We start from the raw sequence: 24913 nt of genomic DNA, 5'->3' as shown, positions 1-24913 counted from the left end.
TTATGATGAGACATCCATGGTTAGCTACACAGGCATCTGTAAATTGCTTTTCTCTTCCCTAGGTGCAGTAAGCTGTTTAACTCCATTAGACAGCATCTATCTCGCTCTGTCTCTCTACTATACTTTACAGCACTTTGTGTTTCATTTCCAGGCAAAGTCAGTGGCCTATAAACAAACTCTTGACAAGTGCACAGTCTTTTCTGAGTTGATCAAGACATGCATTTCAGTCACTGTGGAACGCTATAGTATGTATCCAAGTAACCCAAGTAGTTCTTTTATACTAAAGACTGATCAAAGTTTGATGCAATAAATTAATACAGAAGTGTAAAATATTTTATTAGCATCAAAACAATTTGGCCAGAGCCTAATGACTGATTTGTGTCATTAAATGTTTTTGGTTGCCTGAATAAATTGTTCATCATTCAAAAAATTCAAAAGACACAATAGCAGAATTAAATTGTAAGACCTGGTGAAGTTTTGTTTTGTCTTAAAATCCTAAATCTTTATTGTTCCAAACCTGCAAGAAGCATTTTTAAAGAATTGCACTGGTTGCTCTTTTTCATGCAATTATTCTTGAGACTTTCCAGATTCAAAACGTATGGACAATCACCATAAAATTGTCATAAAAGTTGGAATCTTACTTGTGGGTTATATTCCAAGTCAAGTCAAGTCAAGTCACCTTTATTTATATAGCGCTTTTAACAATACCAGTCTGACGGGGCTCATGCTTATAATAGTAGCATGGTGGAGTAGACTCATTTAGACCAATATAATCATTAGGTTTTAATTTATGCATTTAGCAGACGCTTTTATCCAAAGCGACTTTTAGCCAGGTTTTAGTCAAGCAGAGGACATCAAAACGATTATCTGTGATAATTTCATTTACAATAACTGCTTTGGGTGAGAGTGATCTAATGTTTAGGAGCCCAAACTTTAAAAATTGTTTTTGTTCATTTATTTTAAATTGTTCTGGTTTAATCACGATCAGATTTTTTCTAGATCCTGCATTAAATTTATATTTTGACCTCACTATTCGGGGAACAGACACAGTCTTTATAGATTGGACAGCACAAGTCTACAGATGTTAACTTTGTGAGACAAACAGACCCAAATCAAAGTAATTTTTCATTAAAAAGCTGGTCATATGATATTTAAAAGTGTCCTAATATTGTGTTAGAGTCCCCTAACAGGTTTAAATGCATCTAAGGTCAGAAAACATTGTAATCTTCGTAGAATATATACATTTAATATTAGATTAATTTTTCAATGATTTCGAAACGATTCGTTCAAAGCAGTTCTGAGCTTAAGGTCTGTAAACCCCTCCCATCCATAAGCCTACTCTGCTCTGATTGGTCAGCTGGCCAAGTCTGTTGTGATTGGTATTTTTGTATACAATGCGTGTCGGAAACGAAACACCCATTTTCATAATAAATTTTTTGCTCCAGAGGGTTACTTGTAAACAAAGATGCTATAAGTTTACAAAAATGGTATCGATATTACCTTATCAATTCGAGCCCAAGTCCGAGGATGATACAGATGCAGTCGCTCAACCAGAAACTCCATCACAAGCTTGACTTGATCAGGATGTTTCTCAGTGGTAAGTTTAAACTTTGTATGTGGTACTTTACTTGATGTGACAGCAGTTTTATTGCATTCATTATTAGTATTTATTTATTTGAGGTGCACGTGTGGAAACTGTGTTAGAATGCCCAGTGAGGCTGAAAACACAGCGTCTTCTCGAAATGATGTAAACACACTAACTAGCGGAAGTGTTTGTGGGCAGGTCAGAGTGTTCGTATTTCGCGGGCAGGTGGGGATTATGCAAATGTGTTACCTTGAGACGGATATAGGTAACAGGCAGAAGATTCGAAAATATGGCGACTCGTTAAGGCGGTTCAGAGTCGACAATATCATTATTTATCATGCACTTTTTGGATTAACTACTTTGCAGGCTGTTTACATTGAAGTATTGCTACGTTACAAACTGCAAAATCTATATTTTTCGAAAACCCATATGACCTGTTCTTTAAAAGTCTTCAGTAATACATGCACTGACTTGGAATAAAACACATGCATTCTTATAGACCACTTTTATGATTTATTATAGTAATTTATTTAAGCTTAAAAATCTCATTCTTGTGCCAGCTAATTGCATGAAAAAATTGCAACCAGTAAAATTCTTATTTGTATTCCACAGAAGGATAAAGTTATACTGGTTTGGAGCGACATGAGTCGATGATGATGATGACAGAATCTTCATTTTTGTTTGAACTATTCTTTTACATTTTGATGTAATAAAGTGAATACGCAATAAGGCAGTTTGTAAAACAGTGCGAGCAATTGCAGAATCTTTTTAATGGGTTCTGAGAAGAATGGGAGAGACAAAGGGTTTGACCGAGGAAGAGATCAGCTGGAGAAGAATTGAAAGAGAGATGAAGAGGAGTTGGAAGAGAGGGTTTTTGCTGAGCAGAAATAAATGAAAGTGGCCCAAATAAACCTGCCTGTGCTGGGCTGCGTTCTTGGCACCAATCAGAGGAAGCGGGAGTCTGAGGGAGTGGGCCGAAAATAAAACGGCCGAGCTTCACGCTTCTCTCTCACACGTTTGTGTTTTGTCGGAGCAGAAACATCTAGGCTTCCTCTGGCATTCTAAACTCGTTTGTTTTGAACTATGGCAGGTGCGACCATATAATTCAGTGTCACTAAATTATTACACAGTACAAAGACAATGTCACTGGAAAGCTTTGGAATAGTGATAGGTATGTGGGAATCAATAGCAATAGACTGCTCTGTAATGGAGTGGTTTATTTACTGTGATTTGGCCTTGATTTAATGGAGCAGTGCTCCTGTACCTAGAGCTGTATGTGTGTTCAGAATGTTAATGAGACAGATGACAGGTGGTTCAGTATTAGAGCAAAACCCAGGGTCAGATATTCTCATGTCTGCCAGCAGGCCAGCAGCCATCGATGCCCCGTGTCTCTGCTCCAGCCCCCTTCACTGATCTGCAGGAGATTTAGTTCGGACAGGACAATGAAAGGAGGACAATGGTAAACTTGCATAGAGGTCAAACTAAATATTGAATTGAATTCTGAAACTTGTTGTTTTGAGTTCAGTTTCTTGGAGGGCTGCACGATTTGGGGGAAAATCTAATTGCGATTTTTCTGATAAAATTGTGATTTAAAATCAGAATCAGAAAGTCCTTTATTGCCATGTATGTTTACACATACAAGGAATTTGTTTTGGTGACAGAAGCTTTCACAGCACAAACAGAATGGCAGTGACAAGACAAGACACAGATAATAAAAATAATAGAAAATAGGAAATAACAATATACAAAAAATATTAAACAAACTAAATACACAATAGACAATAGATGGTATTTGTGTGTGTATTCCAGAAAGGAGGTTCAAACAGAGTTAAAACTTGAACTCTGAGTTGACATACCCTGAGATGGGAAACTGAGTTTTCGGTTTCAGAACAGCTAAATTGTGTTAGTTCAGTTGACTCTGAGTTTAGCGTGTACACCACGATTATGAGAAGTCATGATCAATGGAGCTCCGAAATTATGATTCACCATGGCAACAGCACTGACAAAAAGATGTCCGCATACTTCCGAGTCAATACGTAACTTTAATTCTTAATCACTATTATAATATCAGAGGTGAAAACTGTAAATTATTTAACTAAATTTCATTTTCATGGTATCCCATGGCAAAAAAGAAAAGAAAAGAAAAAGAACGTAGCAGCATCTAAAAATGAATTATAAAACACAATTAAATCAAGGTAAAGCTTTAAGCATAAAAGTTTCATGGGTGTAGGCTATATGACTTTACAAACATTTGACATATTAAATATCATTCAGTGTCATCATTTCAATGCACGGCAGCTTTTCCCACATAGTTTAACGCTCTTTTCACATAGACTTATTAAATATTCTCTAATCAATCCTGTTACATTTCTTAATTAGAGTAATGAAATTAACAACTGACAATTTGTTTATTGTAAATAATTTGTGTTTATTTAACAGCTGTGCTGGTGGTTACGGCATATATCTCGTACTACCCCTCCATCTGGCATCCTTCCATTCCATACAGTAATCTGATTCATTTTCAGAAGGTGCACATATGGCAAAATAAATCAATTAAATCAAATTAAATTAAATCCTCTCCTGATGTAAATGTAACTCCCCACGAATTAATGCAGCCTCCTCATCTACAGGATCCCTTATAAAAAAAAACATGCAATTTTTGTCACCTTTACCGTGTCTGCATGATGAAAATGAAAGTGGTCCGGTGAGAAAAATAATCTTGTTTCCATTTTCATTAAGATTATTTTTCTTACCTCGCTGGCAATTAATTTGACTTGTTTACCCCAGAAAACAAGACTAAATATTGTATATATTTTTTCTTATATAGAAAATGCATCACGATTTAAGAATTTTTAGATATTTGTAGCCTACTTGAAATAAGGCAAAAATCTCAGCAATAAAAGCAATTTTTGCAGCGTGAATGAATGAATGAGGTATTTAAACATTGCTCTCACTTTAAAAAGGGGGAGGAGACCGAAATAAACTCTTGGTTTACCGAAGAAAACCTGCTCCAGACCAGGTTAGGTTAACAGAGTAAGTTACTATGGTAACTATGGTAACTTACCGAGAGGTTTAGTTTTGTCTTTTACTGGAACCGAAAACCGTGAGTTTCCCTTTTCTGGGGTTTAACAAACTCTGAGTTTCCAACAAAACCCGCTTTCTGGAATACACCCCAGGTATGTTATGTACAAATGCAAGGAAGAAATATGATTTTAAAAAGCAATTCATGTTTGCTGTGCATGTTCGTAGGTCTGCACAATTTGGCTGAAAATTTGTGACAATATATCAATATGGCTACAAAATAATGATAACTTTTTTTTATTATAACTAAATAAAAAAACAAAACCATTTAATACTACTAAAATAAAAGAACACGTGGCGTCTGAAACATACATACATAGCTACACAATTGACGATGGACAGCAGATCTAATTAAAATGTTATGTATCAGCTCTAGTATTATTGAAATCATAGTTGTTGTTTTTTTTTTGTTGTGAAATCAGACTGACAATTCTGCATAATGCGATTGTAGCTCGGCTTCGTCTGGCATGTATAAATGTTAATCAGTCTTTAATTGACCTCTGTTTGAATATTTAATTACACATTGTGTCATGTATTTGGAAAGAAAGATGAAGACTGTAGCTCAACAACATAAAAACTTCTACATCTACTAAAACAGGTAGGCTTCAGTCACTGCATTGACTGACATTCCCGCTAAAGCTGCAAATACAGAAAGATCGGTGTTGTAAATATCTACTGCTTTTGGTTTACTGGCATATGTAGACAGTTTGTTAATTACAACGGGGTGAAGAGGAGACTGATGTCTCCTGTGAGCATATGTTTTTCATAAGTGCACTGTCTCTCAAATGTTTTCCTTAACCCTCCTTTTTTTCTTTCTTTTGCTCCTTCACAACAGGAGACTATATCCTTGAAGCAAAGCCAAAAGAGATCTCGGTGGCTCAGCGGCTGAACTATGAACAGGTAAAAGCAACAGCAGTTTGGCTCGTGACTCACAGAACACAAGTCTATTGAAGATAGCCAGTGTGTTTACATAGCTCTCTGTGTGTTTGTGGGATGGTGTAGTATTAACACTGAGAATGAGAAGAGAAAGGTGAGGCCTAAGGCTCTGACAGAGGAGAAAACATTAGCCATGACACATGTAGACACTCAGACAGACAGATATCTTTCTCACATTCTCACATCTCTTCTTAAAACATCCTTTTGTTCTTGTAGTGAGCATGGCTTGATTCTCTGTCATTAAACTGCCAGTTATTCTCTGTGGCATTACAGTGCCTTTAGGAAACAAGCTGTGGTAGTCATCCAGATCAGCACCCATCCATCCCAACAAGAAATAAGGACAAGAAAGCATTGAATTGCCATTGAATTAAAGGAATTGTGAGAACTGGTCCATTCCAGTCTGGATCCAACTGTTTATATAACGGCAGGAGTGAATATCATTGTATTGCACTGAAAGAGAGGAGACTCTCATAGAGTTGTGCGCTCTACAGAATTTGACATGTAAGGTCAAAGAGATGCCTCATTTCTTCTCACATGGTGTGTAAGGGATGCAAGACGGGGACTAATGGAGTGATGTTTTAGCCTTCTCCTTATTAGCCTGTGTAGAATATATACCGGTACAGTATACCCCACAAAACCTATCCACAACAAAACTGGGAACATATTTCACCCCCAAATTAACAGGTTAAAAAAAAATTCCAGTCTCTGCGGGTCTTAAAAAGGTCTTAATTCGCCCTTCCACAAATTGAGGCTTAAAAAGGTCTTAAATTAGAGCAGAAAGCCTAGGATGGCTTGAGGGTGAGTAAATCATGGGGTAATTTTCATTTTTGGGTGAACTATCCCTTTATGGATGTTTAGATATTTGTATTGGAAAACAAGACAAAAATACTGAGGAAGATATGCAACAATGCAACATTTCATGCCATGACTTTATGAATTAAAAAAATGAAAAATGAAAATTACCCCATGATTTACTCACCCTCAAGCCATCCTAGCTGTATATGACTTTCTTCTTTCAGATGAATACAATCGGAGTTGTATTTAAAAAGTCCCTGGCTCTTCAAAGTTTTATAATGGCAGTGAATGGCTGTTGAAATTTTGAAGTCCAATAAAGTGCATCCATCATAAAAAGTACTCCACACAGCTCTGGGGGGTTAATAAATGCCTTCTGAAGTGAATCGATGCGTTTGTGTAAGAAAAATATCCATATTTAAAACTTTATAAACAGTGATCTCTAGCGTCCACTAACTATTGTCCGCACGTACACGAGAGAGTGGCATTCCAGTAAACAGTCCTGCTAGATCAAGCTTTAATCTATGCAAACCAAACTCACTTTAATGTAGTAATATGATTTGGGCTTTTTATTTTTTTATTTGCATTCACTAATAAAAAGATTTTATCCTTAGCTACACTGGGGAGCTGCTTTATAGCAGAAAATCAAGTTGTAATTTTTAACTAAAAGCGTCACTGACACTGTTTTTTTTTTCATTAAATACTGTAAAGCTGGTTGCTTTTAATCAATCTGCGCTATATAAATAAGCGTGACGTGACTGGAGATCCGAATTGCAGAGCTGGTTCAAACAAATCCACATCGCTATGATCAGAAGCTTTTTAACTGCTGTTTTCTCACCTCTTTTATTTTTGTTGTGCGTTTACTTCGTTATTAAGAAGAAAAAAAATCACAGTACATATTTACATATGAATCTAAATGCCACTCTCAGCAGCATCTGGTTCGGCTATTTTTACACTCCAAAGTGCTCCAAAGCGACTATTCCACAACAAAAATATTTGTTGACCTTTTTTTTATTGTTGACGTTGTCGATAATGTCGACTAGTTATTTCAGCCCTAATGCTAATTAGGAATGAAAAGTTGTCCTCCCTTAGTTGAGTTTTTCCATTATGTTGAGGTTTCATAAGCTTATTGGCGGATATTTGTTCTTTTCTTAATCACTATTCATTTTGATCAATTTCTCATAAAACAAGACTTATTTTTTTTGTCATTTTGCTTCTCAAGTAAATGTGTCTTGATTTAAGGATCTTTAGACATTTGCGCTGGAAAACAAGAGGAAGAATGTCACTTTTTTTTGCAGTATGATCAGAAAGTACAGTAAAAAGTATTCCCATATTCTAGTGGTTTGGATCAGAGCAATTCTATTCCTAAAGCTGTTTTTATGAAATAAATTAAAAACTAAAGGAGATCGATTGGAAGGCATATTTTCAAACTGAAGTGTTACTACTACAACACAATGTGTTACTTAAATTGTCTTTACTTGGTCTTAAAAAGGTCTTTAAAAAGTCTTTAATTCATCAAACCTGCAGAAACCGTGTTATATTTTACCAATAACCATTTTTGCATTAAGACAATTTTGTATTGTCACATATTTTCCCTAATTATCATTAACAAAATGTGAAAGTCTCATTTTATTACTGTAATGCAAAAAATAAATATATTTTAAATCACTGCTGTAAGATGCTGTAACCACTTCAATCTAGGGGAAAAATCATACACGACCGCTTAAATGGTCAGTAAGATTTTTTTTTTAATATATATATATAATACTTTTATTTAGCAAGGATGTAAAAATGAAAGTAAAGACATTTATAATGTTACAGATGTTTTCTATTTCAAAAAATTCATTTTTTTACTTTCTATTTATGGTTTGTTATATTCCTCCAGTAAAATATATTGCTAATAGTTTATTATAGTTTGGGTAGTATAAAATTGCTAATGTGAGAGTCTTTTAATTGCCATTATAATCTATTCATTTTGAAATATCTGCCTTCCAAGCAGTTCAAAGTCAAGTCTATTTTTGTATGTGAGATTGAGAATATGAGGATTAAGATAGCAGTGCTTCTGATGTTCCCCAATGCGTGTTCTTGATTATTGTAGTAGGTGGAGGCTGACTGGATTCATGCTCCTTTCTTGCTCTATACCTTCTCTTCTGTATGAGATTTTGCTTTGTTCTTGTGTTTTTATAATGTAACTTATCTTTTGAGTTTTTTTTTTATTGCCAAGACTGTTTCAGGTATGGCTGAGCTTCATTCATGCTTGAATAATGCTGTTTCTCTACACTGTAGGTCAGCTGACTGTCTTCGGCCAGGCTCTGTGACTGTTAGTGAAGCGATTTTTTGGCACTAGGAAAGAGAGAGACACACACACACACACACACAAAGGTCCGGAAGAACTTCATGGGGTCTGTCTGCTCTCTGTGTGTTGATCTTAGTGTTTAGCCTGCAGTGTTGCTAACTAATTTTCAGGGGAAGTTGCTAAAGGCAGATCCGTTTGTTGCTAAAAGTTGCTAAATGTCATTGTGATGTCATTGCGTGATGACGTCATTGCATAACTATGACACAAAACAGCGTTTTTACGTAGAATACACAACGAGATTACTCAAATCTCAGCGAAAAATATATATTTTAAATGTTATTTGTTCATAAAAATATTATAAACATAAAATATTTTAATTTGTAAAAGTAACACAAGTAGCACATCTTTATGATTGGATTTTTTACAACTTTGAATTATTGAACAGGTACACATTTTATGTATTTTAATATTAACTAGTAAAACTGCACATTCTGAACAATTATAGTTTTAAGCAGTGTACTGGTAGTTAGTGTGCTACACAAAAATCTGTAAAAATAGGACACAATGTACTGTTTGTATGAAGGAACAATACGTATTTATTGTTCCACATATTTTTTTCTTACAGTGTACCTAACTGAACAACAATTATATATACAAGCTAATAACATGCTGTATCATAAATGTGCATTTATTATTGACCAATTGGAACTAGCAACTTAATGCACATTTGATGTTTGTACTGTTAGGCATCTTTCTCCAGCTCTCTCCAGGTTGATGTGCTGCTTGGCTGGCTAGCTGTTCAATGGTTTCCCCTTTTTGTGTAATTTAGATGAAAATATGTGCTTTATTTATCATTTGAGTCACTTTGCAAAAGTTGCCAAAAACTTTTTAAAAATAGCTAAATTTGTTGCCAGGTGCTTTTTGAAAAAAAAGTTGCTAAGGTAGTTTGAAAAGTTGATAAATCTAGCAACAAAATTGCTTAGTTGGCAACACTGTTAGCCTGTGCAAACAGTGCACAATAACATCACTCAGGTTCAGGGGCGGATCTACCGGGGTGGCAACTGCCAACTCTAAGAAAAAGCTGTGCCACCCCACCTGCCACCACAGAGTTATCACAGAATAAAATATAAATGTAAACAGTGTTTCATGTGCTACTTTTCAGCCGTGGCGATGACAGCATAACGCAAAATAATGACAAAAACACGCATTTTAATAAACTGTGCACGATGGTTGCACGAGCACGCAGCGTGCCAGTGTAGTCGGCTTCATTAACAAATTACTCTTATCAACTGGTTCTTTTTGAGTCAAAACCACTTTCCACACAGTTGAAAACCAACTGCTTTTCAGGTAACTCGGAAGTCCTCTGAGAAATCTAATCCCGTCCGGATATGTCTGAGATTCATCACGTAATTGTTTGGTGATCCGATTCTCCGACCGCTCGCTCCACTTTCATCATGGATATAAGCCCTAACAATAACATGAAATCAACAAGATGCCGATCACGGAAACTAATAGCAGAGTTAGGTAAGAATCTAGTCGTATTGCAGTTTTCTCGATTGTTAATATAACTGATTTTAGTTGCCACTTTTCCCCCCCAAAAAACTTTAACTCAGTTTTCAAAACAAAGACACATTTCTCAAAAAGTTTAATAATGAGTAGTCTAAAAACTGATGACACACCAATCAGAATCTCTGCATCTAGACAGTATACACATACAGTATAATTACAGTACAGTACCAGTACATTAGATAATGGAAATTTCACTATTCTATATGTACAGTAAACTGTAGCACGTGTTGTACACCTTCAAACGTGTGACTGTCAAATTTTATTTGTAACCATTTTTTATGTGTCCTGCATTTTTGCAGAACTGAGAAATGACTGCCTAGAGATATAGCTAGTCTTGTGCCAGGAGACCAAGAAACTGCTATAGTACTGTATACTGTAATGACATTTGGCCAAATGTGCAGAGGATGCTAAATTTACTTTTTTTATTTTATTTTTAGTGTACTGTATTGAGGTGCGTGCCAAGTTCATACAATTCTTTGGTATTTTAACTTTTCTAGTGCTTTTCATCTACTTCAAGATTACTTTACAGTAGTAAAATGAAAATGATTTTTTCCCAAAAGTTCATTGCTGAATTATACATCTGTATCTGTAATTTATGTATACTGTAATAGACACTGAGCTGCAAAAATAATTCCTGAATCCTAGTAAGAGTTTTTTGTTACAGTGTTATTGATCACAGTGTTCTCTGGGCAGGAAAGTCATCTGTGTATTTGAATTGTGTGTAAGCATTTACAGTTTTTTCAACTGCTTACACACAAAATCTTTACTTGTCACACAATTTCTGAAAGCAGACACTCAAAGCACACACCAAATCTGCAAAACCATACGCTAATTCTCTGCCTTTGACTCAGTTTTTAATTTCATAAAACACTTTTTGCAAAACAACACACAATTCTCTATGTAACACACAAAAATCTAACAAAAATGGCAACAGTTTATGGCAAAGGTGTTTGCAAATATTTGCTTTTGAGATGTGTTTGTGATATTTTGAATGACATTCCCACCTCTGTTAATAACAGAAAATCAAATAGTTTCACTGCTTTGATATTATTGTATTTCTTTCTAATGTTAGGAAATTCAAAAGTTTTTGTTGCTCTTAAACTTGCACTAAACGTGATTACACCATCTAAGTAGCCTATGCAATTTTAATAGAACCGCATGTCTTCTTTAGTGATACAAGCTCAGAAACATTTATAACCTGTTGAAGTTTTTTATATTGTGTATTGTCTTGGTGCAATGATGGATATTGAAATGTTGCTATTTATTTTTCATTTGAAACGGTAGATGATTACTTACTGGTAATACAATATTTGTGAACACAACTGTGTATGTCAGACCATAAATCCCCAAAAACTATGCATGGGGGCTTGCTTTGGTGTTGCCACCCCTCATAGACCCCATGCCACCCTAAAAATTATTTTCTAGATCCGCTCCCGCTCAGGTTTGACTGTTTATCAGATGTTTTCTAGTCTAATAGATGTTTTGATTGTATTAAAGCTTTTATAGGCATCTCCGTGAGTATCACTGTACTGGAGCGAGTATAATAGAGCTGGAGAAAGTGGGTCAGGGCAGTGGAGTGGTTCAGAAACACTGGCAGGGGCAGGGGCAGGGGCAGGGGCAGGGGCACAGGGACAGAGCCAGGCCACACACAGGCAAGGCGTGGGTGGGGGTTGGAACCGGTGCCAGGCTCAATGGGACTGAATGGGAGCTGTTGGTGAAACCTCTAACGCTCACCGACCCTGGTGCCAGTTCTACATACTCTCATCCACCCACTGGCCATCGGGTCAGCCTGTGCCACACTGATTCATCCAGGCCTGTGTTCCAGGAGAGCAGGGGCTCGTGAATCAGCAGTTTTCTGAAGGTGTCTGGTGTTGTTTTGGAAACATGGTATCGAGCTGCGGGATGATGACCTGTGTTATTCTGATCAGAGTTAAGGTGAGATGAAGGCTGTGCTCACTCAGTCTCAGAATACGGTTGACTTGTTTCGAGTGCTAAATACAGTTTGAGTATGACAAAGATTGACAGCTGTCTAGAATGGAAGTGACTACCTGAAATTTGAAGTCAAAACTAAATTTGTTCTCTTGATTTGTTCTGTTAATGTTTTATACCATATATCTGAGAGGATTAAAGCATGATGGCAATAAAAGTCATCCAAAAACTTGAGCATTTAAGTTACATATGGCATGAGTGTCTGTCTTATATCATGAATGAAGTAACAGAAGAGGCTGTTCTTAATTCACAATTAAGGATGGCCTTCACTGCCTTATTGCTTTTTTAAAAATTTGTCTGGAACTCTGTCAAGTGTTATTGTTAACTAAAACTATTAAAATGGTTTTCGTTAACTTAAAGCTGAAATTAAATTTAATATAAATATTGGATACACTTAAAAAAAACTTTAAAAATTCAAATTTGAAATTTTCTCTGGCAAATAAAATATAAATATTGGATGCACTTAAATTTTTTTGAAAAATTCAAATTTGAAATTTTGCTCTGGCAACTAACTAAATAAAAAAATTAAGTTTAAATAATAAAATGACTAAAACTGAAATAGCTAAATAGAAAAAAACTCATAAGTACAATGGCACATAAAATGATTAAAGCTTCAAATTAAATGAAAGCTGAAGATATAAAAAGCTAATTCAAAATACTATTAATGACTATAATAGTATATAAATAAACAATACTATAATAACACTGAACACTGTATTGACCAATCAGATTCCAGAACTCGAACTATCAATTTTATACTAATTAAATACCATTTTATATTTTATACAAATTAAATCCATAATTCTAGATACAAGTGATTGGGATTGAATTAAGTGAAAGTGCTAGGAAATCCCCTGTACCAACGGAAAATGGCCAAGGCAGAAAGAGTGAGAGAGAAATCTCCTACAAAAGGGCAAAGATAATCTCACTGGTGTCCAGGGATTCATGATGTTGTTGTTACATGGTTGATTCGTGTTACAAGCTCTAATCTCAACAACTGTCCACACACACACTCATTTTGTGAGCTACTAGCAGATGGTCATACTGTGAGTACTTAAAAGTGAGAGCCGGACAGATTATTATTATCATAGGTTCTGGAATGTAATATCAAATGCGGAACACACACGCGTGTGATGTTCAAACTCTATCTGTTTAACTGCACTGGAGTTTGTGAGCCTGCAGCTGTGCTTTTTTGAGAGTCAGTGGAGGGTCATTATGGTCAAAACTGAAAGACAGGAAGTAAAGGAGGAGAACTCTGGTGTTTAGAGCTGTTTAGTCGCTGGTCTAGAGTTATGAGATTTTTCCTGCTCAGAGCAGTAAGACAATTGGGTGTCACATTTTACAGAAATGTGTGCATGTGTTGTGTTGTGTTCCCTTATATTCTTGTATACCTTTGCTCTCTTTCTCTAGAATATGAGTGATGCTATGGCTGTGCTGCATAAACTGCAGACAGGTCTGGATGTAAACGTTAAGTTCACAGGTGTGCGGGTATTCGAATACACACCCGAGTGCATTGTCTTTGACCTGCTGGATATCCCACTCTACCATGGATGGCTGGTTGACCCACAGGTTAGCATCCTGGTCCACATCCTTCTAGAAAAGCAAATTCCACTGAAACATGTGATGTCACCACATGATGTCATTTGTGTGCTTTAATTTCAAGATCTTACTCTACAGTAGTAACATGCAGAGTTTCACAAATACATGATATGCACTGTGCAGTAAGTGGCTTTAGTAAAAAGAAAAAAAATTATTACATTTAAAAATTACTTTAAAAAATGAAATGGATCAAAATAATTGAATACTACTAAGTATACATACTCATAAATATTTATACATATATACTAATTTATCAAATTAAGTGGAAATAATTGCTTAGTATCATCATCACTGGGCTACAGTCCACAACACTTAATTTAATTGAGTTTGCCAGTCATTATTTTTTAGTATTGCACAATGATCGCCATGGTTTCACAATGCCGTACCGTATCAAGTTAAAAACATGCTGGGGTTAACTCTGTCACATCGATTAAGTAATATACAAATTAATACATACGTTTACACATTAAAATTGCACCCCTTCTAAAAAAAATCACCCATGTGGAAGTTAACATTCATTCTAATATTTTGACCAGCATATTGACTTTCTTGTTTTTATCACACTGTCTGTAGATGGCTGATATAGTCAAGGCAGTGGGAAACTGCAGCTATAACCAGTTGGTAGAGAAGATAATCAGCTGTAAGCAGTCAGACAACAGCGAGCTGGCTGGGGAAGGTGGGTATGCACTGTTCTTTTCCTTTCATACATTCATGCAGACTGCTTCTTCCAGAAGGCAAGTGCTCATTTGTAGCATAATTCACTTTCTTAGAATATTTAGAGTTCACTCTTTGCCAGGCTTATGTGCATTTACATGTATTAATGCCTTGTGAATATGAATCCATGTTCTGAATAATGTTTTCCCCATTGCATCATTCAAATAAACAACTATCAGAGTGTGTCAGAGTCATTTAAGCACCCTCCTCCTTTTCGCAGTTTTTAGCTTTCTGAAACGTTCTCTCCCTCTCTTACTGCATTTGTCTAAATATATCTCCCTCGTCATCTTTTTTTATTTGCTCTTTCTGTCAGCGTCTATCAGAATGCACCCTTCCTGTGTCTGTTTCTCTCTCTTCGGCTGATTGGCATCCACTCACACTCTATCCCTGTACCAGTGTATGTGAGTTTGTCTCTGTCTGGCTGTGTGATTTTTGTGTGTCATAAAGTTTCAGACAGTGTGTGTTTAAAGGATTAGTTCACCCAAACATTTTTTTTCTTCATTTATTCACCCTTATGTTGTTCCAAACCTGTATGACTTCCATTCTTCTATCTGGAGAAATTTAAAGTTACAGTGAATGGGAGCTGAGACTTTAACACCTCGAAAAAGACGCCATAAAAGTATAATAAAATTAGTCCATATGACTCATACACAGTGTTCCAAGTCTTCTGAAGTCATATGATAGCTTTGTGTGAGAGAGACTGACATTCAAGTCATTATTCACTGATAATCACCACCTCCAGTGGACTGTCATCGTGAATGAATCACTCAGAACAGTTTTGTGAACTGAATCAAAAGATCAAACTCAAAGAACAAACTTGACTTGTATACGAATCGGACATTGCTATACACCAAGGAGAGATAGGGCAGATATTAAAGGGGTTCTATTATGCTTTTTCACTTTTTCAACTTTAGTTAGTCTGTAATGTAGCTGTTTGAGCATAAAAAAGATCTGCAAAGTTACAAAGTTCAAAGTCCACTTCAAAAGGATATATTTAATTTAACAGAAATTTTTCAAAAACTACAACGAACGACTCATTTGGACTACAACGCATATTTTCCGGGATTTGTGATATCACAAAGATCGACGAATGGGACGAGACCTGGTTGAGTTGCACTAGAGAAGGCAAAGAGTGTTATGATTGTCGCAGACACTCTAGCTTTCCCAAGGCAGACGAACTTAGATCATCCGGGTTTAAATCGCGCTCAAATTGATTTGATATTGACGCAATATTTACACTGAAGCTCGCAGGCGGCTACGGTGAGGGGCATGACATTTCCTGACCAGGTGCCGAGTGCTGCCAATCACAACACACACTGGCCCAGCTAACCAATCACAGCACATTTCGTATTTCAGAAGGCGGGCCTTCATTTGATACAGGAACTATTCGAGCCGTTCATGCCAGACTGGGGAGAGAGGTGCTGTAATAATGTAAAATATGTGAAAAATAATGTGTTTTTCGAACAACCTAGTATGAGAGCCTGTTCTAGTACACCCCCAAAACAAAATCAAGACTTTGTAAAAGAGCATAATAGGACCCCTTTAAGGATTTACATTCAAAAATGTATTGTATTGTGTATTTCAGAGACATCTCACACTGGCTCTTTCTTTCCCAGGTTTTGTGGCAGAGCAGTTTCTGAACAGCACAGCGACTCAGCTAACATACCACGGCCTGTGTGAACTCACTTCTACTGTACAAGAGGGAGAACTGTGTGTCTTCTTCAGGAACAATCACTTCAGCACCATGATCAAATTTAAGGCGTGTTGACATTTAAGTGTATTTGAGATGTTGGATGCCGAAAGATGGCTCTGTGCTGCTGTGAATAAGCGCTCTAATAAGCAAAGTAAATTAGGTTCATTTGTCTATAGAGGGATGCTGTATGTTGGTGCCCCCCAGTGGCCAAAAACAGAACTTTAAAATTCTACGGAGAAGACTATGCTATAGATATTGGGTACCGTCCGAGATGATGCCATTGCTGATTACCATGATTTTGCATATTGGAAAGGTCAAGGTCTGACAAAAAAAGGTCTGTTTCAGAAACTGCTTAAAATATTATTATAAAACCTGCAAAGTGTGTTCAATGTTTGATCCATCAAGTGCACTACAACAAAGCAAAATGCACTATGTGCTGACAATGAAATGCACCCAGAATTAATTGAAAATACGAAGTCGTTTTATACCACCCACAGATAAAACTCTTCCATGATCCTCGTGTACACACTTCAGAACATGACACCACTACTGCTCGGTCTGGGAATGTTGAAAGATTGATGAACGAGAGCTGTGAGGTTGCTGCATGTTTTTATAAATGCTCTCTTTGTGTTCCTCAGGCCCAGCTGTACTTGCTGGTGACGGATCAGGGGTTTCTCACGGAGGAGAAGGTGGTTTGGGAAAGTCTGCATAATGTCGACGGAGATGGAAACTTCTGCGACTCAGAGTTTCTTCTGAGGCCACCCTCTGACCCGGAAACTGTGTACCGTGGTCAGCAAGACCAGATTGATCAGGTCAGGACTAGTAACTTCTCAGGAGTGCTCAGTGTCATTCAGTTATAAACACGGAGTATGGTAGTTGTTTCTCTGGGTGACATCTGTAAAAGAACATTTACATGGGTCCTTTATGATTAAAGCTCATGCAGTCGAATGGAGTTGGACTGGATTTGTGACTGTAATTTAATTCATATACACAGTACCGCCGCTCCCTATACGCAGAGTACGCCGTTTGCGTAGGGCACCATCCCATTTGCTCAAAAAAAAAATTTCGTTTATGATTAAAGCTCATGCAGTCGAATGGAGTTGGACTGGATTTGTGACTGTAATTTAATTCATATACACAGTACCGCCGCTCCCTATACGCAGAGTACGCCGTTTGCGTAGGGCACCATCCCATTTGCTCAAAAAACAAATTCGTTCTATATTAATATACATATATATAAAATTTTTAAAAATGCATTTTACGGTGAAAGCAGTAGGCTAAGCACACGTGACGCGCCATTCCCGCATCCGCGCCCGCCCTCACCTCATGTTTGCAGCTGACTGCACATGATCCTAATAGAGTGGGGGACTATGACGTCACTTTGTATGCAGATCGGCTATTAGCATCGCACTGGTTCCCTCGACAAAAAGCCTATAGGATTTTTCCTTTGTGGTAATAAATACAGACCTAAGCGAACAACAGCCTTTAAAATTACTTAAAATACATTATATAAAAACAATGAGGCAATAATGATTGGCTATTTAATAATAATCATATGGTTTCATTGAATAACACTGTTACATAATGAAATACAAAATAAATAAACAATTTACAAATGCCTGCAAAGGGTGCCAAAGGCCTGGTAATTGCTGTTGTTACATTTACTGGACGATCAAATCCTTGTTTAATATTGACCAAACATTTAATTCAAATACCCACTTAATCTTTCCTTTTTGGCCACCTTTGGCCACCAGTCCTTTTGCTACAGCCTCTATAATTTCTTCAACAAAAACATACATCACAACTTTTACAAAAATTAACATGGGTTTTATTGTAGTTAATTTTCTTTTGTGTGATTCTGAATGGCTTGAGACTATAAAATCAATCAGACAACTGTATTAATAAAATCATAGCCATAGGAGGTAACTTTTTAAAAAATATATGTTTATGTATTACACTGACTGTTCTTAATTTACTTTTTTTTTTACTAATAACTGTTTATTTGGAAGTGCACTCAGTAATTCTTCAGTGACTAATATCTTCTGCTTCATTTAATGCAGGGTCAATGCTGAAATTTGTTACAAAAGAGGATGAAGCAGTTTTTGATTTAATTTATTATTGTTTATTTTGATAATATTTAATCTTTTAAAATGTTTTATTTAATGTGTGTAATTTTAGTTTGTATTTTTTTTTGCTATTGAACTACAATTGTACTTTGTAAATAATACAGTTTAATTACAATTTATTTACTTTTATATTTTATTAAAGTTCTATTTTGACCCCTATAGTAGGTGTTTTATTTTATTTATTTTTTTTTACTTCCATTATATTTGGGGGAGGGGCAAAACAATACAATTCTGCTTAGGGCACCCATTTGGCTAGCAGTGGCCATGCATATACACTACCATTCAAAAGTTTGGGGTCAGGAAGATTTTTTTAAAAGAAATTAATACTCTTATTCAGTAAGAATACATTAAATTGTCAAAAGTGACAGTTAAGACTTCTACATTGTAAGAGATTTCTGTTTCAAATAAATGCTTATAAAAGAATTCCGAAAAGAAAGTGTCATGTCTTCCGCAAAATTTAAGCAGCACAACTGTTTTCAACATTAACAATACATTCTTGAGCACCGAATCTGAGGCATTACAGGAATATTACATTTTAAAATATATTCAAATAGAAAATAGTTATTTTAAACTGTAACAATACTTCACAATATTTGTGTTCACTGTACTTCTTATCAAATAAATGCAGCACTGGTCATCAATAAATAAATAAATAAATACAAACGCAGCTAAAAGAAGTTGTCACTCATAATTTGTTCGAAATGTAGAGTTCTGCTGTTTACAGGAGTGACAACAAAATTATACAATTGTTTAAATGCAATTGCTTACAATTCCTTAAAATGACATGGTTTACCAATAAATTCTGTATCCAGTTCATCTGCATCTGTATCTGTATCCACTAATATGTCAAAATTACTAGCAACTATAAATGAAGTAAGTTACAATGAATTTTCACAAACGCTGCTGCCTTGATGCCAATAAGCAGACATTACAGAGGGAGAGTTTGGAATACAATGTTTGGGGCCTTTTCCAGGTACCTCTCTTAAGAAAAGCATTAAATCCAGCCCTGCGGATGAAATCCCTTTTAAAAGTTAGTATTCAAAGATCCAATCTTCAAAGCCTTTAAATTGTTCCTATGCTTCTGGATAACAGGAACTTATATAGACATTTAAGTTCCTGATATTTAAATTGTGGTATTAAAGTAATCACAACCCCATCTTTAAGAAATATACTGTGTATACCAAATGGGGTGACCAAGTTGTTTGATTTCACAGAATCACAGTGACCCTCAGGTAACACCGAGATCTAGAGACTGAAATTACAGTAAGCCGTGAATGTTGACATCCAGTTGAGACACAGCCAGTCTCTGTGAAAGTGCAGTTTATCTATATTGGGCTTTGTATCGCACTGCTGTCCTCTAGCACTAATTCTGCTCCATTGCCCACTGGACAATTTCCTCAATTATTGATGTTAAAAGCTCCCCAACCCTTCTTCCAGCTCTGTGAAACCCTCCCCCTGTGCCTTTGGGATGCTTTAATGCCTGATTTCCGGACAAAAGTGTCTCACGTGACACAGATCCTTTGTCTCTCTCTTCTGCTCTTGTATTGGGTGTTTAATAATGAAGTGTCTGTATAAGTGAAGGGCTTAGAGATGACTGTGCTCAAAAAGTCAGACTTTACTCTAAAAGTCGTTGTAGTGCTGTGTCGTGGGGTCAGTTAGCAAACTAAATGGTCAATTCACGGGATATTCATGATGTACTGTGTTCTTTTTTTCATAAAGTATTATGTAAGCTCCTTACTACTGTAAGGATTCAGGCTAAGCTATAATATAATCCTCTACAGAAATAAATAATTCACCCACAAAGGAATAGGGCTGGGTTTTGACACAAATTTCACGATTCGATTCTCATTCACAAGTTTTCGATTCGATTCGATTTGATTACCAATTCGATTCAATATAGATTATTTTGGATATAGGCCTATATCTGGTACAGTACATGCCAATTTTTCTCAAGGAAGAAAAAATCTCTCAACTAATGCTGTAAAATATACACGAGTCAGTTGATAGTACATTACTATAATATTGAAGGTTAAAATTGACTGATTTGTAAGCTATAGCATACAACTGTTAAAATTACACAATTAAGTTTTTAAAATAATAAAGTTACAATTACATAATAATATTTCTACTTAAATTAGTTTTTTTTTATATAAAAATGTAAATGGTGGCTGTCATACAAAAAGATGGATTTATTCAAACATAAATTAAACATTAGAATAGTAAAAATTATAATGAATGTTATGTGGTGCATATATTTAGCAAAATACCCCTCTCTACAGTTTATTTTTCTTTCTGACTAATGAGTTTATTGTCACCGAATATGTTTTTTTTCTGAGGTAAATGTGACGTTACGTGACATTGTTTACAAGAGGTTATATTGACATCTTTGCGTGGCTGAAACACTGATTGAGCGATTACATGAGACAAGATACGGATTGTAAAGTTGTACTCTTTCTTTTAACTTACCTTCGGATATTTAGTCGTTTATTTTGTGTTGAAACTTGTATTAACGTGGAGGAGATGATTAGTTCACGTGAGTCACTCCACATTAAACAGTGCCAAAACTGCATAAAGAGGACGATATCCGCTTCGTCATGCCTGGAGCTGATCCGGGCTGGTCGCTGAGGAAATACTACAACTTCGCGCGGTGGATCGCCGGATCGGTTTTGCAGTTAGGGTTAGCATAAATCTGACCCGGGGTCGTCGCATGTGGTCGCCGCAAGCCCTCCGCACGCTCCTTCGTCGAATCTGCCGGCCACACCGTTGTCAAGCTCACCGGCCTCCTCTCACTCAGCCCACCGGCCGTTCCTCACTCTAGCCGCCACCCTCCGCTCACTCTAGGCCACCACCGCGTGTGATGCTGTGTTTCGTTGTGAAAGCGAAACTACTTTGTTTGGCCTTCCAAAAGAGGACACGACTAGAAATCAGTGGTTAAGTTGTATTGTACACTGTTCCAGAACACTTCAACCCAAATATTCAGATGTGTCCAGTGCATTTTATGGAGGACTGTTTCCTGATCCTGGTAGAGTAGACTACAATGCCGGCTGTTCTGACTCACAGACTGTAAGTACGTTTCATCTGCCACTGACGATTCAAACGCGAGTTTTGGGCAGTGTAGAGTAGCGCTTGTTGTTTGTCATTTCTCCAATCACAAATGCAGACATGGTTTTATGTTACGCTCCGGCCTGACAGGGCATCACAGTATGGTAAGGGGAGTAACATTTCCGTCACATGCTTGAGGTATTCGGCCAATCACAACGCACTGGATAGCTGGCCAATCAGAGCACATCTCGCTTTTCAGACCGATTAACTTTCTAAAAATGTATGCGTTTCAGAAAGGCGGGGCATAGAGGAGAAACAATAATGTACAGTATGTGGAAAATAATGTGTTTTTTTAACCTTAAACCGCATAAACATTTCATTACACCAAATAATGTTCTTTTTAGTAACATCATATGACCCCTTTAAGACATAACACATAAGACACTCTTTTTCGCCACCTACTGGCATATTTATGTAATATGAAGAAATGGTCACTGAACGAATCAGTGAACGAATCTGAATGAATCATTTTGGTGAACAAACTGAAAATGAATGAATCTCTTGAAAGAATCAAAATTTCCACCGCTAGAAACTAGGTCCCAGAGTGGATAAATCTGAAAACGCCACCCTTGCGTTTTCGTGTGGTCAGCGAATCCGTATATTTTCTGAAACAATGACGTCATCAGCCCACGCCCCTAGTCAGAAACCGCTACGTCACGTAACAGCAACAAAAACATGAACAAACACTGAACGATTGTCTTTTTATTAACTTACATTAACACAGATGAATAAATGTATTGTTCCATGTTCGTTTGTATACCGCGCACAAGGTTTATGCGCATTGTCCAAGTCTTCTTCTCCCGTTTTTAGTGTCTCTGTGGCAGAATTACAGCGCCACATACTGGTCTGGCATGTATACTACATCTTTTTGTGTCGGTTTTGTGGTTTCGTGTGGACGGAGATATTTCTTGAGACGAGAAAAAAAAAGATTGGATACGGAAAGCGCTGGCTTCGTGTGGACACAGCCGTATTTTATGTTTAATGGAGAAATGTATCATATATATCATATTCTCAACAGCATAAGAACTGAGCAGATGTTGACAATTTTAATTTTCCCCTGTGTTTTCCACCGCTAGAAACTAGGTCCCAGAGTGGATAAATCTGAAAACGCCACCCTTGCGTTTTCGTGTGGTCAGCGAATCCGTATATTTTCTGAAACAATGACGTCATCAGCCCACGCCCCTAGTCAGAAACCGCTACGTCACGTAACAGCAACAAAAACATGAACAAACACTGAACGATTGTCTTTTTATTAACTTACATTAACACAGATGAATAAATGTATTGTTCCATGTTCGTTTGTATACCGCGCACAAGGTTTATGCGCATTGTCCAAGTCTTCTTCTCCCGTTTTTAGTGTCTCTGTGGCAGAATTACAGCGCCACATACTGGTCTGGCATGTATACTACATCTTTTTGTGTCGGTTTTGTGGTTTCGTGTGGACGGAGATATTTCTTGAGACGAGAAAAAAAAAGATTGGATACGGAAAGCGCTGGCTTCGTGTGGACATAGCCGTATTTTATGTTTAATGGAGAAATGTATCATATATATCATATTCTCAACAGCATAAGAACTGAGCAGATGTTGACAATTTTAATTTTCCCCTGTGCATGTATAGGACTACCTGATGGCGCTGTCTCTGCAGCAGGAACAGCAGGCCTCAGACCTGGGTTGGGAACAGATCCCAGAAGGCATCAGTGATCTAGAGCTGGCCAAGAAGCTGCAGGAGGAGGAGGACCGCAGAGCGTCACAGTACTATCAGGAGCAGGAACAGGCCCAGGCAGCAGCAGCAGCAGCGGCTGCGCAGGCACAGGTGAGTTAATAAACTGCACACAAGAATAAACAAACACATACTTAAGATCATTTACCTCGAATGCCATTTTCCACAAAATATTGGCGTATATTACACATTGAATCTGACATAACATCACATTAATGTCATGGTGATCCAGACTTGATGGGGGCAGCTGAAAGGCTGTTGCATTAGTTGTTTAAGAGGACAAATAAGACCTAGCAAACCATGAACGTGTACATTTGCGATGAAATTACAGATCTCTACTTCCATACAGTAACATACATCTGAGTGAAAGATTATTTGAAAAAAAAAAAAAAAATTGAAGGACAGGGGCATTGTTCTACAGATCAATTGTTGATTGGATGAAGGCGGATCTAATTGCAAGCTTGCAGTCGATTGTAACAAAGGGGCAGAGTTTAAGTGGACTAAATGATTGACAAAGTTTGGCATACCATACAAAAGGTTGTTATTTCAAAGGAAGATCAAATTCAGACATTTTGATTGTAAAAAGCTTTTTGAAACATATGCATGGGTGAATTGTTTACAGTAAGATCAATAACATGTATTTCATTTCATGCCTACTTTAAAGAGTTCAAATAAGAGGTCATTTGTTCCTCTCCTGTCAGGGACAACAACCAGCAGCGGGTGCCGACCAGGTGGATAGAGTGGCAGCTGCTGGAGCCTCAGCGGGGGGAGCCACGGCTTCTCCAAGCCCTGGAAAACAGCCCTCAACGGTGGAACGCAAACCCAAGAAGGAAGCCAAGGACAAAGACAAATGCATCTTGTTGTAACAGCAGTGGACTCTACGTGGAGTGTGAAACGGGCAGCAGTTTAATTCCTGTGGCTCTGCAATGCATCTCCCAGCCTGAGTTGGAGAAAGAATAGACGACAGAGATGAAGTGTGATAGTCGGAGAGGACTTGCCATTCTCAAGCCACTTGTGCCTGACTTTAACCCTCTGAGTTCTGAAGATGCAGACAAGAAGAGAGGGGTGTCACTACAAGGACTATCACTACAACTTTCGTAGAGCTGGCCAAATGTTCTCAGCAGGAAAACCACTGCAGTGCACTATATTTGTGTGGGGTCACCAGGGAGGGTGTTTTTTTTTTTTGTAGTAAAACAAGGTAATGTACACATAATGTACACATAGCAGTAGCCCCCCCCCCCACAAAAAAAAAGAATTTCAACAAAAACAAATGAAAACAAAAACAAAACATGGCACCACTTTTTTTCATTATACAAAGCATTTTCTTTTTTGTGAATTTCCGTTATTGCTGTTGTTTATAAGCTATTTTATGCCAGGTTACCCGTACATATGCATATGTAGATTTGTTGTATTGGTAATTTTCTTTTATTTGACTGAAGGATATCTGAGATCTTTTAATGAATGGCTGTTCACATGAACAGGTAGCAAGCCAACAGGTCGCTTGGCTAAGGTGATGTCTCAGGACATGATGTAGGCCACCATAGGCAGGTACGCCTGGCAGTTTGATGCCAAATTTTTCATTGTTGATATTATAGGAAAAGTGACCTCCATTTTAGATAGTGAAATCTTGATGAAACAATGCATTCAAAAAGGGTTTCCTTATTAGGCAGTATAAAATCCAGTTTGTTATTTAAATGCGTCTACAAAATAA

The 24913-nt window shown here is 37.0% G+C and overlaps 1 protein-coding gene across 1 annotated transcript; it reads left to right on the top strand.

Annotated features, from left to right (window-relative positions):
- Positions 1-1456: 1456 nt before the first annotated feature.
- On the top strand, positions 1457-24469 carry LOC107595083 (protein FAM63B-like). Its single transcript, XM_016285396.1, has 8 exons — positions 1457-1597; positions 5502-5566; positions 13659-13817; positions 14421-14523; positions 16178-16320; positions 16893-17066; positions 23101-23295; positions 23904-24469. Exons 1-8 carry the CDS (start codon positions 1528-1530, stop codon positions 24066-24068), a joined length of 1074 nt encoding a protein of 357 aa, XP_016140882.1. The 5' UTR covers positions 1457-1527; the 3' UTR covers positions 24069-24469.
- Positions 24470-24913: the final 444 nt, after the last annotated feature.

This window comes from Sinocyclocheilus grahami, unplaced genomic scaffold, assembly GCF_001515645.1.
Source record: "Sinocyclocheilus grahami isolate Dianchi unplaced genomic scaffold, SAMN03320097.WGS_v1.1 scaffold196.1, whole genome shotgun sequence".
In the NCBI taxonomy this organism is placed as follows: Eukaryota; Metazoa; Chordata; class Actinopteri; order Cypriniformes; family Cyprinidae; genus Sinocyclocheilus; species Sinocyclocheilus grahami.
This window is presented reverse-complemented; position numbering and strand designations above follow the sequence as displayed.